This window comes from Mustela putorius, unplaced genomic scaffold, assembly GCF_011764305.1.
Source record: "Mustela putorius furo isolate JIRA1106 unplaced genomic scaffold, ASM1176430v1.1 tig00001012_pilon_pilon_pilon, whole genome shotgun sequence".
NCBI lineage: Eukaryota > Metazoa > Chordata > Mammalia > Carnivora > Mustelidae > Mustela > Mustela putorius.
This window is the reverse complement of record NW_025421531.1, coordinates 5,613,019-5,628,050: the sequence shown is the minus strand read 5'-3', so window position 1 is coordinate 5,628,050 and position 15,032 is coordinate 5,613,019. Positions and strand designations below refer to the sequence as shown.

The 15,032-nt window shown below is 44.9% G+C and overlaps 1 protein-coding gene across 4 annotated transcripts in view; it reads right to left on the bottom strand.

The window, feature by feature from the left end:
• HHAT (hedgehog acyltransferase) overlaps positions 1-15,032 on the bottom strand; it is a 339,661-nt gene that overhangs the window by 46,994 nt on the left and 277,635 nt on the right. For all 4 annotated transcript variants that reach the window (XR_006608637.1, XM_013047215.2, XM_004775312.3 and 1 more), the window contains one exon: positions 10,824-10,968. Coding sequence is in view for 3 of the 4 variants with exons in the window: in XM_013047215.2 (XP_012902669.1) it covers positions 10,824-10,968 (145 nt within the window). In the remaining variant the exon portion in view is untranslated. The remainder of the gene's footprint in view (positions 1-10,823; positions 10,969-15,032) is intronic.

The window sequence follows — 15,032 nt, the reverse complement described above, 5'->3', positions numbered from 1 at the left end:
GGGACAAATGAAATACAAATAGATTTGGAAATATCACTGTGAAAGAAGAACTTGCCCATATGTTTTTAAATGTAGGTGGTGAATAACAAAACACTAGATTACTTATAATCTATATTATTTAAGGGTATCAGTTTTATTTTTAAATATTGATATTCATATTACATCAAAAATGAGAACTTTTATATTTATTTAAACTTCTAATAGAAGAATTTAGATGCCCACATTAAAAAGCATAACAGAGCATACACATTTTCAAACTTTCTTTATTAGGAAGAACAGGAGCCAAAAATGGTTCTGTGAAAAAATGATTCAATATAAGAAATCATGAGAGACTATGGACTCTGAAAAACAATCTGAGGGGTTTGAAGTGGCGGGGGTGTGGGAGGTTGGGGTACCAGGTGGAGGGTATTATAGAGGGCACGGATTGCATGGAGCACTGGGTGTGGTGAAAAAATAATAAATACTGTTTTTCTGAAAATAAATAAATTTTAAAAAAATCTCCCCAAGTATCCTTCCCTTAAGAACCTGTCAGACTGGTATGTTCTACCTACATTTTTTTTAGGTTAATCTACATTAATCAGGCTGCTTTGGTTACAAGTAACAGAAATCCAACCAGACTGGACTGGCAGACTCTGAAGGGTCGGAGATTTTACCCTACTCGTAAAATAACAAATCAGCTTGTCACAATTTCAGGATGCTGGCAGAAGACACAAGACTCTTCAGTCACAGATGAAGGACTTTATGACTCACAGCAGTAACAGTAGCCAGAGCATCTGTACCATCTCCCTGAGCCCCTCATCCCACAATGCAATGTAAAAAGGGCCAGGTGATGCCTGCACAGGCAGTGAGGTATGTCATTATAGGTGATAAACCCAGGCTTAGGAAATCCAAATATTTTATAATGAGCAGTAAGCCAGTCTGACTTTTGTCCCAGAGAAGTACATTATCTTTATTATACTGAATTGTTATATTATCGCTATTATACTGAATGGTAAACAAATACACTTTACTTTGGAGAAAGATACAGTTTCCATCTTTTAGAGATATTTGTTATACAAATATTTTTGGAAGTATGGTCTGAAAGAGAGTCAAGAACTCCTGGATTCAGGGCCTTAAAAATATGTGGCAGTGGGTTGTCTCAAAACCGTATCATCCAACATGCAGCTCTGTTTTCCTTGGAGTTGGCTTTTCTTGCTACTTGGCTCTAACTGGTGGTGGCAAGAGGGCTGCCAGGAGCTCTGCCCAATGTTCTGACACTTCCACAATAGCAAAGGAAAGAATTTTTTTTCACCTTATACCAGTTAGAATGGCAAAAATTGACAGGGCAAGAAACAACAAACATTGGAGAAGTTGTGAAGAAAGGGGAACCCTCTTACACTGTTGGTGGGAATGCAAGTTGGTACAGCCACTTTGGAAAACAGTATGGAGGTCCCTCAAAAAATTGAAAACAGAACTACCCTATGACCCAGGAATTGCACTACTGAGTATACAGATGTAGTGAAAAGAAGGGCCATATGTACCCCAGTGTTCATAGTAGCAATGTCCACAACAGCCAAACTGTGGAGAGAGCCAAGACATCCTTCAACAGACGAATGGGTAAAGATGTGGTCCACATTATACAATGGAATATTACACAGCCATCAGAAAGGATGAATACTCAACTTTTGCATCAACATGGATGGGACTGGAGGAGATTATGCTCAGTGAAATGTCAAGCAGAGAAAGTCAGTTATCATATAGTTTCACTTATTTGTGGAACATAAGGAATAGCATGGAAAACATTGGGAGAAGGAAGGAGAAAATGAAGGGCAGGAAATTGGAGGGGGAGATGAGTCATGAGAGACTATAGATTCCGGGAAACAAACTGAGGGTTTTAGAAGGGAGGTGGATGGGGTGATGGGTGAGCCTGGTGATGGGTACCAAGGAGGGCACATATTGCATGGAGCACTGGGTGTTATACACAATGAATCATGGAACACTACATCAAAAACTAATGATGTACTGTATGGTGACTAACATAACACAATAAAATTCTTTAAAAAAAGAAATGTTTTTCCTTCCTCACAGTTCCAACAGAAACTCTGGAATTTCTCTGCATGGGGAGATGGACCATACTGACTGGCCAGTCCTGGTCACATGCTGACCCAAGATCTCAGATGTAGTGTGAGCCCCACAAGGATGGCACAGATTTAGAGTGGCATGGGAGAGCTTTGTTTCCAAAGAAATGGGGGAACTGGGCTGAGCAGGCAAAGATGTTGCTTTCCCCTATATGACTTTCTAAATACCTTCAAGATGACTAACCTTACATGTATACTTCTAGAAATTCAAGTACCATTTCTTTTTACAGGCTGATACTCATTTTAATGGTGCTAGTGGCATATCCAATTTTCCATTTTAAAATCAATGGAAGAATCTATCACAGTGGTGCCACAGAAAGGCTGTTCTGTTTGATCACAGTTGTTACCTTATTGTGCTATTCCAGAATAAATAATGGCTCCTCCAGAGATGACTATGCCCTCATCTCTGAAACTCATGAAGGTTACCTTACTTGGTAAAAAAGGACTTTGCAGATGTGATCAAGTTAAGGATCTGGATATGGGAAGATTATCCTGGATTATCCAGGTAGGTCAGATGTAACCATAGATTCCTTATAAGAGAGACACAAGGAATCAGACAGAAGGCATGGTGAGGACGGAAATAGTGGAACAGAGAGAGTAGTTCAAAGAGGAGGAAGCTCAACCATGAACCAAGGGATGTAGGCTGCCTCTGGAAGTTGAAAAGGCAAAGAAAGAGATTCTACCCTAGAGCCTCCAGAAGAAACCAGTCTTGCCAACACTTTGACTTTGGTCCAGCCAGACTGAATTCAGATTTCTGGCCTCTAGAATAGTGAGAGATAGATTTATATTGCTTTAGGGCATCCAATTTGTAATGATTTGTTACAGCAACCCTAGCAAACAAATGCAGGTGGTGGCAGAAAGCAGTTGGTCAGTGCCCAGGGCAATGGTAAAGGGAAACAAACCCAGCAATGGGCAATGGGTCCTGCTGCACGAAAGAATTTGTCCCAGATCTGAGACACCTGGTGATGGTAGCTCTTGCAGAACTTCATTACAAAATGTTATTAAATTCCACGTTCGATACACTAAATTTTTAATACCTTTAACAAATGCTCAGTAGTGACTGGTGGAGACAGTGTGATCAACAGGGTCTCTTGGCTACTGGTACATGTGATAAAGACTAGAATAGTCACCATTTCAGATTTTATCCTTGCATAAGGCACTGGTTCCTGAAGCAGTGGGTAAAAGAGCAGGGCACTCCCCTTTTATCCACATCCGGCATGTGCTTGGCCCAGCTGGTGCTGAACTATTCCTACTCCCATAGCAGAAGGTGTAACAGTAATGCATAAGCAGTCAAATAAATTAATAACATAAATTCTAGGATGTGTGGTTCATTTTAGAAACCACGTATGCACTGAAATCCCAAGAGATTTCCTAGTGTGGGCCTTAGAGTACAGGGCTGGGACTCCTGCTGCAGACACGCTCGTATATAGTGAATATAGATATGTGGTTAGAGAATGAATGGGACTTACTTAAATTTTCAAAATTATTTTGGTTTGACTTTAATTTCTACTAACATATTTGTAGTAAACCTTTTTCCCTCCCCCCCCCCAGTTTTATTGAGATATGATTGGCATATAAAATTGTATTATTTTAAGATATATAACATAATGATTTGATTGTAATATACTTTAGAATATCACCCTGCACATGTATAGTTGGGGGCAGGTGGATTAGAGCCAGTGAGAAGTAGAGACTTCAAATATTACATGCTAATAAAATAGTAAAAGGCAAAACTATTTTTATTTGATTAACAGTGCCTAAGTTCTACTAGTCTTTATGTAATATTCTATTTAAAGACCAATTTAAAATGTTCCCATATTCCATAAAACCCTTTCCAAATGAATTCACAGAAACTCCTAGTTAACAGGAAAAAGTTTCCTACAACCTCACAGAAAGTACTATTTAAATGTACTATGATTGAAATTCCTTCCTAAATATTTTAGAAATTCCCTCCGCTTTAACTAACCCCAGGAGGACTGTTGGATAAGAACGCCCACTCACTATTTCTTGTGTCCTATACCTAGTGACTTGGCCTGAAGTACCCCTGCCCAAGCTGGGTGACCACACTGCACAGAGTAAAGAAGAAACCAAGACCTCTGGGGCACCTGGTGGCTCAGTCAGTTAAGCACCTGCCTTTTGCTCAGGTCATGATCCCAGGGTCCTGTGATCAAGTCCCACATCGGGCTCTCTGCTCAGCAGAGAGCCTGCTTCTCCCACTGCCTGGCATTCCCCCTGCTTGTGCTCTCGCTCTCTCTGAAAAATAAATAAATAAAACCAAGAAAGAAAGAGAGAGAGAGGAAGGAAAGAAAGAAGGAAGGAAGGAAGGGGAAGAAAGAAACCCAGACCTCTGAAAGTCTTGAAATTCAGATTCCAAGAATGGCCATAAATGGACCACTGTGAAACCAAGGATAAACCGTACAACCTGTATCTATGTATCAAGTGTACCACTAGTACAGTGGGCGGGAAGCTCTGGCTCCTCTAAATCTTCTGGAACTTGCAGGGGATCCAGTGAGGCAGAAGCAGAATCCACTGGAGCAAAAGAAACTCCCTGTGAAGGTAAAGGCTATTAAGGATAGCGAGACAACGTAATCACAGGGGAAGGCCCCGAGACGCTGATGACTGCCCCCTGTCTTCTCTCATCAAAAATGAAATTTTAGTCCCAAGAACTTAATAAGATGTGAGGGGAATGAGCGTCTATCTAACCACAGCCTTCCTGAATATCCAGTGCGATACCCCAGTTCAGCTTTAAATAAAATGCCAGTCCAGAGTCATCTGAGTCAGGAGACAAATAAACTGCCTGGACAAGCTAGTAATCAAGAAGAAAATATACTTTCTCCTCTCTCAGCTAGAAACAGTAAGCGAATATGGGGAGTGTAAAGGTTCTGACCTGCATTAAAAAATTACTATTTCCTCTCTCATTGCAATCTGGAGGGGAAAGAACCAAATTCTCCTTGCCTTGGCACAAGGCCACTCCGGGAACTAAGTGCTGAGATGGAGTTTGCCTAACTAGATCAGGCAACAAAAGGAGGGAGTGTGCAAGTGTAAGTGTGTGTGTGTGTGTGTGTGTGTGTGTGTGTATAATGAGGAGTCAGGCAGGAGAATGTTCGGCGGATGCCATGCCTCTACCAAACTCCTAGCACTGCAGAACCCACTTCCTGGGAAATGATTAAGTCCCTTTTTTATAGAGCCCATGTCTACTGCTAAGGAAAGTGGATAGTCCTTCCAGAAGGAACACTACCCTGCACCCAAACAACATTGATAAAGCCCATGGCCTCCTCAAAGCCAGATATATTCCCCATATCTACCGATCCCTGCTGTCACAGGACTACAGGGTACAGCGAGGATGCTTGAGACACAACCAGTTTCTAGAACTTTATCTTACAGACTTGGGAGTTATAACTCACTGATATTTCTGAGTTATAAAGCGGTCATCATCTGCTTGTTCAAAAGATAAACTTATATTTCAACATCAAGGATTTCAGGCAGACACAAGAGCACTCTTTTCCATCAACAAATGGTTTGAAAGAAGCGATCTGAGTTTGCCTCCACAAAGCATCACATAGTGGGATCCCTCCAAGAGCAGGACTGGGGACCAAATCCCCAGACCACATCCTTCTCAGATCCCTTGAGCCAACTAAGCTCCTTAAATATCTGAGGCCCAAACATTCACGTTCCTCAAGCTGCCAGAAGTAAATTTCAATAACACAAGTTTGGGGACATTTTTATTTAAAGGCAAACATATAGATTCTTATCTTCCACAATTAATTGAACATTACTTCTCCAACCTCTGTGGCAGAGAAAACACTTGATAATGATTTGTGTGTGATGCATCCCAGAGCCCTCAAAAGGCCGCTCAGCATTCCCAACCCCTGGCTGGCATGGCCCACTGTTCTGGGCAGTGGGGCAGTGTGCGCAGCAGAAAGGAAAGGGTTTGGTTTTATAGCCTGCTCTCACCAACCCCATAGAGAACAGGCTTGAGATGTTTACATACACTACTAAGACAAGCTTTGTACCTTCAAGCGAACAGAGCTGCACCAAGGTAGGGAGAGAGTGAACTGAAGACAACTCCTTCAGGCTACTCATGAGATGTTTCCAGGGATATCAGTGATACAGTAAAGAGGCTCCCTGAGAACTAGCCCCCGAAGCATCCCTGAGAACTAGCCCTTTGGTATCTTCTCAGCCCCTCCACTGCATGGGAGGGGGTGGAATTTGCAATCTCTCCTATAAGCCCTAGCCTCAGACACCTGGCTGTCCCCTCTCAGTTCTTCCAGGACTCACCAAAGTAAGAGCCATTAGAAGGACACCTGCTACCAGCTCCTGTCATTGCAGCAGGTCCCAGTCCATCAAGGATCAAGGTGCACAGGGATGGGGCTGACTACCCTAGGGAAGGGCCGCCTTCCCATTAAACCTGGGAATCTCATATGAGCCCACTGCACTGCGTGTTCCTCGGCAAGCAGATGTGGGTCTTGGACCAAGAGGTTCCATGTGGCTGAAGGAAGAGGCCACAGACAACCAGGCTGTTAAAGACCTGAGTCATTCCTCAGCAGCTACATGTACAGTACAGTAATCCCATATCCAAAACCGCTGGGGCCAGAGGAGTTTCAGAATTCAGATTTAATTTTTTTTAAATTTTAGAAAGCTAGTGTAATACCCCCAGCAGAGTATGAGCAAGCATCCTATAAGCTCATTAGAATTTTTTGTGCCCAAACATGAATATTCATACTAACCTTCTATCAAGTCAATCAAATTGGTTATGAAGAGAAACCTAGAGTCCTCAAGGATGGGGGATTTGGCATCATCTGGTTTACTTTCCTCCAGGAGATAGTGAAATTCACTCAGAGACAAAGACCCACAATGGGGAACAGACAAATGAGGCAACTGTCAAATCCCCAGGAGACATTCCCTGACTCAGGGGACCCAGGGGACAGACTGATGAAGAGGGGACCAGGCTGACTAAAAGAATCTCTGACACACTAAATGCCTCCTAAGCTGAGCTTCCCTGGCCTGAGAACCCAGAGAAAAATACTTCCCTAGAGCTCTCCATATTTGGAAATTTGGTCTCCAGGACTCAGGCGCCTGGCTGTAAGGATAGATCCAGTCATGGGCCATAGCAGGAACCCCTTGGCAGAAGCAAATGGGCTTTCTCAGAGCCCTGAACCCTGTGTGCCAGCTGTTAGCTCCACAGGGTGCAGGGCAAATCATGCTTCGATCTTGATGCCTTTGAGAAACAGAAAAAACATCCTCCAGCTGCCATCTCTCCTCTGCTCCTATAAAGGCCAGCATGCCCAGGAGCCATCTTCCAGCCTGCTCCCTTCTCACTCTGTGCCTGCTCCCTGCCTAACTGTATCCACTCCCATGACCTCACCTGCCGTTATGCCTGTGATTCCCACAACTCTTAGTTCCCCCTCTCCAACTGCAACTCACATTTTAAAAAAAAGATATTATTGAAGTGTAGTTGACATACAATGTTATATTAGTTTCAGACGCACAACACAGTCATTCAACAATTCTGTACACTATACTGTGTTCACCACAGTAAGTATAGTTACCGTCTGCCTCCATATGACACTTTTATAATATATATTAACTGTGTTTCCTATGCTATGCTTTTCATCTCTGTGACTTACTTATTTCATAACTGAAAGTTTGGATTTCTTAATTCCCATCACCTATTTCGCCCATCCCCCAGACCCCTTTCCCCTGTGGCAACCACCAGTTTGTTCTCTGCATTTACAAGTCTATTTCTGGTTTTGTTTTTTTCAGATTCTACACATAAGTGAAATCTCATGGTATTTGCCCTTCTTTGTCTGAGTATTTCACCTCATATGATACCCTAAGTCCATCCATGTCGTAAATAACAAGATGAGTTTTTATGGCTAATATTCCGTTGTGTATATGTACTGTATCTTTTTATCCAACCATCTATTGATGGACACTTAGGTCACTTCCATATCTTGGCGATTGTAAATAATGCTGCCATGAACACAGGGGTACATCTACTATTCCAACTAGTGTTTTCGTTTTCTTTGGGTAAATTTCCAGTAGTGGATCATATGGTATCTCTATTTTAATTTTTTGATGAAGCTCTATGCTATTTTTCATAGTCTAACTCACATTTTTAACTGCCTCTTGGGCACCTCCAAGTTGCCCCATGTCCCCTCTCCTCCTGGGCCATAACCTAATAATATCTGTGTACTTCCCCACATCTTGCGACCCTGTACTTTTTTGGTCACGTGACTCATTCTGGCCAGTGGAACATGAGCAGAAATCTTGTGTGGCACTTGTGCACCTCCCCGTCTTCTCATCCCCTCCCTTAGGCCAGGTCAAGGCAGCAAAGAATCAAATAGAAACATACTAGGTCCTGGAGTCACTGCCTAGAAAAAGCCACTAGACTTGCACTGAACAGTGAGAAAAACAAACTTCTGAGGGGAAAAAAAAACCCTGAGAGTTTAGAACGACCTGACAGAGCAGCTAGTGCTAATTACCCCCATATACCTGCCTTCTCCACCTGGAAAGTTCCTAGAATGCTCAAAACTCCAATTCCAGGGACACCTGCGTGGCTCAGTCAGTTAAGCATCTGCCTTCGGCTCAGTTCATGATCCCAGGGTCCTAGGATCGAGCCTCGCATCAGGCTCCCAGCTCAGTAGAGAACCTGCTTCTCTCTCTTCCTCTGCCTGCTGATCTCCCTGCTTGTGCTCTCTCTTTCAAATAAATAAATAAAATCTTAAAAACAAAAAAAACAAACCTCCAATTCCAATGCCACCTCTTCTGTGAGATCCAACCTTTGTGGGAAGGCAGCCACTTTGTCTTGTGACCTCTAGCAATGCACTCACACATGCAGCACAACAGCTACCTCAGTCTGTGGACATGTTTCTGTTTGCATGGTGGCTCCTACATGTGTGTGCTTCACTTTTAATTCTCTAGTCTCAGTGCCTTGGGAGTAGCAAACACCTGATGTTTGATTTCTTGAAGCAAAGACTGGAGCCTTCTTGCTCATGTGACCAGCAAACCCCAAATCAGCATTTTCCCCCAAGTCACAGTGTTCTTGGCATCATGCTACATTGGGGGAGGCAAGAAAAGTAAGACACCATCGCCCATGATGAGGAGTGTTTTTTAATCTTCAGCTCTTCTGCACCCATTAGCTTCCATCTTTATTGAAGGACGGCTTCCACTTAAAAAGCACATATCGGGGCACCTGGGTGGCTCAATGGGTTAAAACCTCTGTCTTTGGCTCAGGTCATGATCTCAGGGTCCTGGAATCAAGGCCCGAACTGGGCTCTCTGCTCAGTGGGGAGCCCGCTTCCCCCTCTCTCTCTGCCTGCCTCTCCACTTGTGATCTCTGCCTGTCAAATAAATAAAATCTTAAAAAAAAAAAAAAAAAGCACATTGTCTCTTCAGGAACCACTGGCTAAGACATTTCTCAGAAGGCAAGATCAAAGAGAGGTTTTTGATGACGAGGAAAGCAGATGGGGGCTCTCCCGTGACCTACATCAGCCTGGCTCCCCCAAGCTGCCATGCTTCAGACTTGTGATGTGGCATTCTGAGATCATGCAGCTATACCAGGGTTACATCCAGTATGAGAAAAGATGCAGTGAAAGCACCATCAACCCCTCAGGGACCCAGCCGTAGAGACAATAACCTGGCCATGTAGTCACATCACCGCTGCTTGGCAAAACTTCACAAACCAGAGACACAAAACCCCACCACTGGGCAGGGAAACAGAACAGGGAACCTTTGCTTTTCACCACCAGTGAACTGCTAATGTGCATACCAGCAGCTCCCACTCTCCCGATTCTTCTAAGGCTGTGCTAGAACTCCTAGCTCCAGCCCAAGGGAAGTGGGGCCGATCAATCAATGGTGCTTGATTCTGAATGCAGTTTTCATAACAATTTCCAGAGACTAGCATTTGACCTGCTGCAAGTGTGGCTTTGCTGTAGACACTGGGACATGCCACCTAATGCCCAGTAAACATGAGGCTGACCACTACTGCTGGCATCCCAGTGTTCAGACAGAAACATCCACAACAAAGAGCCATGGCAAACCCAGGTGCCGTGGCCATAGCTGCAAGGGAGCACAGTGGGACTTCTAGGACCTTCCCTGGCAGGACGCTCGGAGTGGAAATGAAGCAAGGTTAGACTCCGCAGTATACTGAAGGCTGGGATGATGAGGAAGGAAGACTGGGAGACATTTTAAAAACTAGAGGAGTGGGGCGCCTGGGTGGCTCAGTGGGTTAAGCCTCTGCCTTCGGCTCAGGTCATGATCTCAGGCTCCTGGGATCGAGTCCCACATCGGGCTCTCTGCTCAGCAGGGAGCCTGCTTCCCTTCCTCTCTTTCTCCCTGCCTCTCTGCCTACTTGTGATCTCTCTCTCTTTCTGTGTCAAATAAGTAAATAAAGTCTTTAAAAACAAAACAAAACAAAACAAAACAAAACCAGAGGAGTAACTTAGCAGAAGGCAAAGGTAGAGTTTGGGAGAATTGGGACAGTACCTTTTCAAGTTCCCTGTCGCTTGTGATAGATAAGAGGTACAGCAAAGGAGGGGACCCTGAAAGACACAGCTCAACACAGCGCATTGTTTCTGGTTTGTATTTCAAGGGTCACATACCATGAACAGAACAAATAACACTTCCCCCTTAACTCATTCAAGGTACCAACAGCATACGCAGGAAACAAGAAATGAACGAAAACAGCACCATTGGGCAACTTACCTTGTACGAAGATCCTGTTCCAGTAGATTTTTCCCACTTGGCTGCCCCCAAGAAACACCAGGTTGGACAGGATCAGCATGGCGGTGGAACAAGATGCAAGGGCGGCGTGAAATCGACGGCGGGCTTGCGGGGATAGGAACTGGACCTGCGGGAAAAGACAGGAAGTGTCTCATCGCGGGATCAGGAAAGCAGTGCTGAGGTGCCTCCCGGCCCTTGGCAGGTACCTGCCCAGGATACCCAACCCAGAGCCCAAGCAAGGCCGTGACTTCAGCTGTTCTTAAAACCTCTATTCCTGTGACAGGCACACTCTGGTTTAAGGAAAGTGGCGACACACCCCCAACTTATTCTTCTTCCTGCCCAACGGGCTCCCCCCGATGTGTGTGACACAAGCACTGAAGCTAGCTCAGATGTGGCTGCAATGCCTCCACATGTTCTCCGTGTGCAGACCTGCAGGGACGGGAGCGCTCCCTGACAACCTGCCCAACTCCCTGTCATGAGGTCAAGATCAGGGTGATCTTCTGGGAAGCCACCCTGCCAATCCGACCCACCATTACGAGGGTGCAGGAGAATGAGCACAAGCCACTGTCCTTCTGGGAATCAGAGCTCAGGGGACACGGCCCATGGGGAGAGAACCTGCCACAGCATCCGAATATGCAGGAATTGGAGAGGAGGCTTCCAACACAGACGGTAAAGAACTCTGCTCATCCATCTGAGGTCTTCACTGTATTTTTTCCTCCCCTTTTTTGTCTTCTTGGGGATTTCATAAAGTAAGCCAAGCCTTAATTTCTCAGCACTGACTGTTCTGCTGGCCCTAGCGCGGGAGATCGCAGTGCTGCACCCAGCGCATGTGAGCATCGCCGGTATACCCCAGGCACTGTCCTCTGGGCCTGCACAAGCAGCCTGAGAACAGGTACAGCGCAACCATCAGGCTGAAGGGCGCCAGGGTTTCAGACAAATGCCTCAGTCTAATCCAAAGACAGGGGAAAAAGAGGGAGCAAAGAATCCAGAGTATCTTCCTGAAACTTACACATCTCTGGGGTCACTTGCATCCTGATTTCAGCTGTGCTCCAACTACAAATAAGAATCTGGGAGCACCTGGATGGCTCAGTCAGTTGAAACCAAAACTGAAACCCTTGGCCTCTGGTGAGGTCATGATCTCAGTGTTGTAAGATCCAGCTCCGCCATGCTCAGGGGGCAGTCTGCTGGATTCTCTCTCTCGATCCCGCTGCCCCTCCTCTCCCAGGATCTACAGGTTGTCTCTCAAATAAATAAATACACCTTTTAAAACGAACAGAAAGGTGAATCACCCAAATTCCTCATGGGCAAAAAGGATTAAGCTGAGGGTGTCTCCAGGAGGGGGCTTACTTAGTTCCGGCAACCCCACTGTTTGGGGCCGCTTGTGTAAGTCTTGGTCAGTGTCCTACTAGAATCCTGGAGAAATGAATTTCTGACCCCCTCCTTTTCTCTCTCCCACCAGTTGCAGCTTCTGTTCTCTGTGCAGAGACACCACTGCCACCACACACGTCCCCACCCATGACATTCTCTTCCAGCATCCCCTCAGAGCGTTTTACTGCCACCGTATGTGACAGGGTGGCCTTCTCAAGGATGAGCTCTGTCATGGGCACTGACTGAGTCATCTGCTTGGACATGATTATTCTGGAAAACTCTCAGGTGATGCTGACATGCTCCTGGGTAGAGGCTACCAGATAAGATGACCTCTAGTCTTTCCCTTGTCCTAAGAGGCCACAAGCACGTACAGGAGATGCTGTCAAGCCAGACCAGATAAAAGATAGCTACACGGTATAAAAACTGGTAATGAAAGAGATATGGGGATGCAGGCTTATAACTCAGGACTCTTCACCTCTGAGAATAAGGAGACATTAATCTACTGGTTTCTGCATCTTAGAGCAGGAGAAGACATTTTCTGGGTATTACTGACTCAATTAGCAGTAACTGGGGGGGGGGGCAGGGTGAGAGGAAGCAGGGAGATGAGGGGAAGTCCAGAATAATAAATCATGAAAATATAAATTGCTATAATTGGAATAACTGTATCCAAATAATTCTCTCCATGTACAGGACCACTGATAACACGTTTGATTTCTAAGGTACCTGGTGAATCAGATGTTCTACCAACTCTATTCTAACCCCATCCATGTCCTCCAACCTTATATCCTGTTAGGGGAATTCAGAGGCCCCACACAATCTTTTCCATTTAATGTCAATGACAGAGAATGCACACAGCTTGGTTAAACTCAGAGTGGTTCTCCTTCTACAAGAAATGATTACAATAATTATTAAATAATCAACTGAGACATACCGAGAGAGGAAAACACTCTTTACGCTGGACTTCTAAGCAGGATTGTGGTGCCAGGTGACCTGGTGTGGGGCAAGAGCCAGGCTAATTGGAGGAAGAGCTGAGAGGCAAGGGGCAGAGCAAGGGAGGAGGCAAAGGGGAGAATGAGTGCATGAGACACAGGGCTCTTCCTGCCAGCACCAGGGGCCCTAGTTGCAACGGGACTTCCTTTGCTTCTGTGATTACTTGGCTACATGAGTCAATAAACTGCAGTTTCTGCTTAGGAAAAGAAGTCAAAATAATAGCAAATATGAAGGAGCCTCTGATCTCACAGATAAGGGAGGACATCTAAATCAGAAACAAAGGACTACAATTCAACTTTTATAAAGAGTTAATTTTGTAAAAACGAAGCAAGAACATTAAAGGTGTAGGTTGTTGGAATCAATAAACTAGAAAGATATAAAGGAGAAATCAAGATGCTCACAGGCAGGTCTTGATTACCCCTAGGGTGAGCAGGTGGGAGACAATACTTTGTGATGATAAAGAAAATTCAAAATCCTGATTTAACTAATAGCCCCATCCTCTGAACTGACCAAATCAGCCTTGCCAACAAGCAGCAAACTTGACTGAGCATTACTTCTCTTCATTGTGAATCAGTGGCAAAGCATAATGATAGGCCACTAGGAGCAAAAAAAAAAAAAGGGGGGGGTGCTGTGTGGATAACTCATGATTAATATTAAGAGCAAAGGGGACATGAATCTCAGCTGTAATTCATATCTCCTCTTTGGATTCCCTGGATGCACCATGTTAAGTGGCAGTTTTGACACTGAGGCTCTCCCCTACGTTGGGAACCATCTGGCTTGGTTTATACTCTAGATTTAGGTTCCATACATAGGGGTGCTAGGAGGCAAGACAAAATCCATCAATAAATACAACTTTCTGAATGTCTAAGGACATAGGGCCAAGGATCCCACTTTAAAGTCTTGATTTCTTGTATACACTCTCCTCTGCCATCCTGTGGCAATTGTTGTCACTCCTGCGGTCCTTCACATCTAGGATACAGGCTGTCTGTCCTATGTGCAGTGAACATGTTAGTCATGGTTGGGGTGCTTAAAGTCCCCCTTGGTAGGAAAACTTAAGTGAGGGACTGTGAACCAAATGGAGAAATAAGTCAGTGTACAACGAAGAGTCAGCAGGCATAAAAAGAAGAATTGCCAATTGACCAGGTAAGGTAATAGTCAGTAAACAGATGTTGATTTTAACACAAATATAATAGAATAAAAAAGAACTCTGGTCTGGTCATGGTCCCCTTCCCAGAAGACAGATAAAGCCATGGCAGTCTGATACCCCAGCAGCAAAAACCTGGGAAGGGCATGGTCCCAGGAGATATTTAGAACTTGCTGAGAACTTTTAGTCGTCCGAAGGACATCAAAATTACGGCATGCCATGTGTGAGACAGAACTGTCCAGCCTAGAACGTCAATAGTGCCTCTTGAGTGTGGGTGAAGTGTTTGCTTCTACATTCATTATAAAGCCAACTTCCCTCTTGCTCTATGGGGGCACAGCTCCTCGCTTCATTAGGAACAATGCTAAAAATGTGCTCCCTTTCCTCTGGGGTCCAGAAAAAGCCATTCCAGGGCAGGGAAAGTGCTCTTTACAGTGCCCAGGTGAGCCAACCTCCCCACCCCAGCCCACCCTCTATCCCCAGCATCAAACTTGAAGAGGAGCTCCTGTGCTTCTGACCACAGATGGGCAAGGTATAGCCCCAGTTCCAAAGCTCATCTCCCTCATACCACTCACACCCAGAGGAAAGAGGAAAAATGGGAGGTGGAGCAGGTCAGAAAGTATGGCCTCCCATGCTGGGGTGACCAGTTCTCCCTCAGGGACTTTGACTTCAATGAAAGGTTGGGGTGGGGG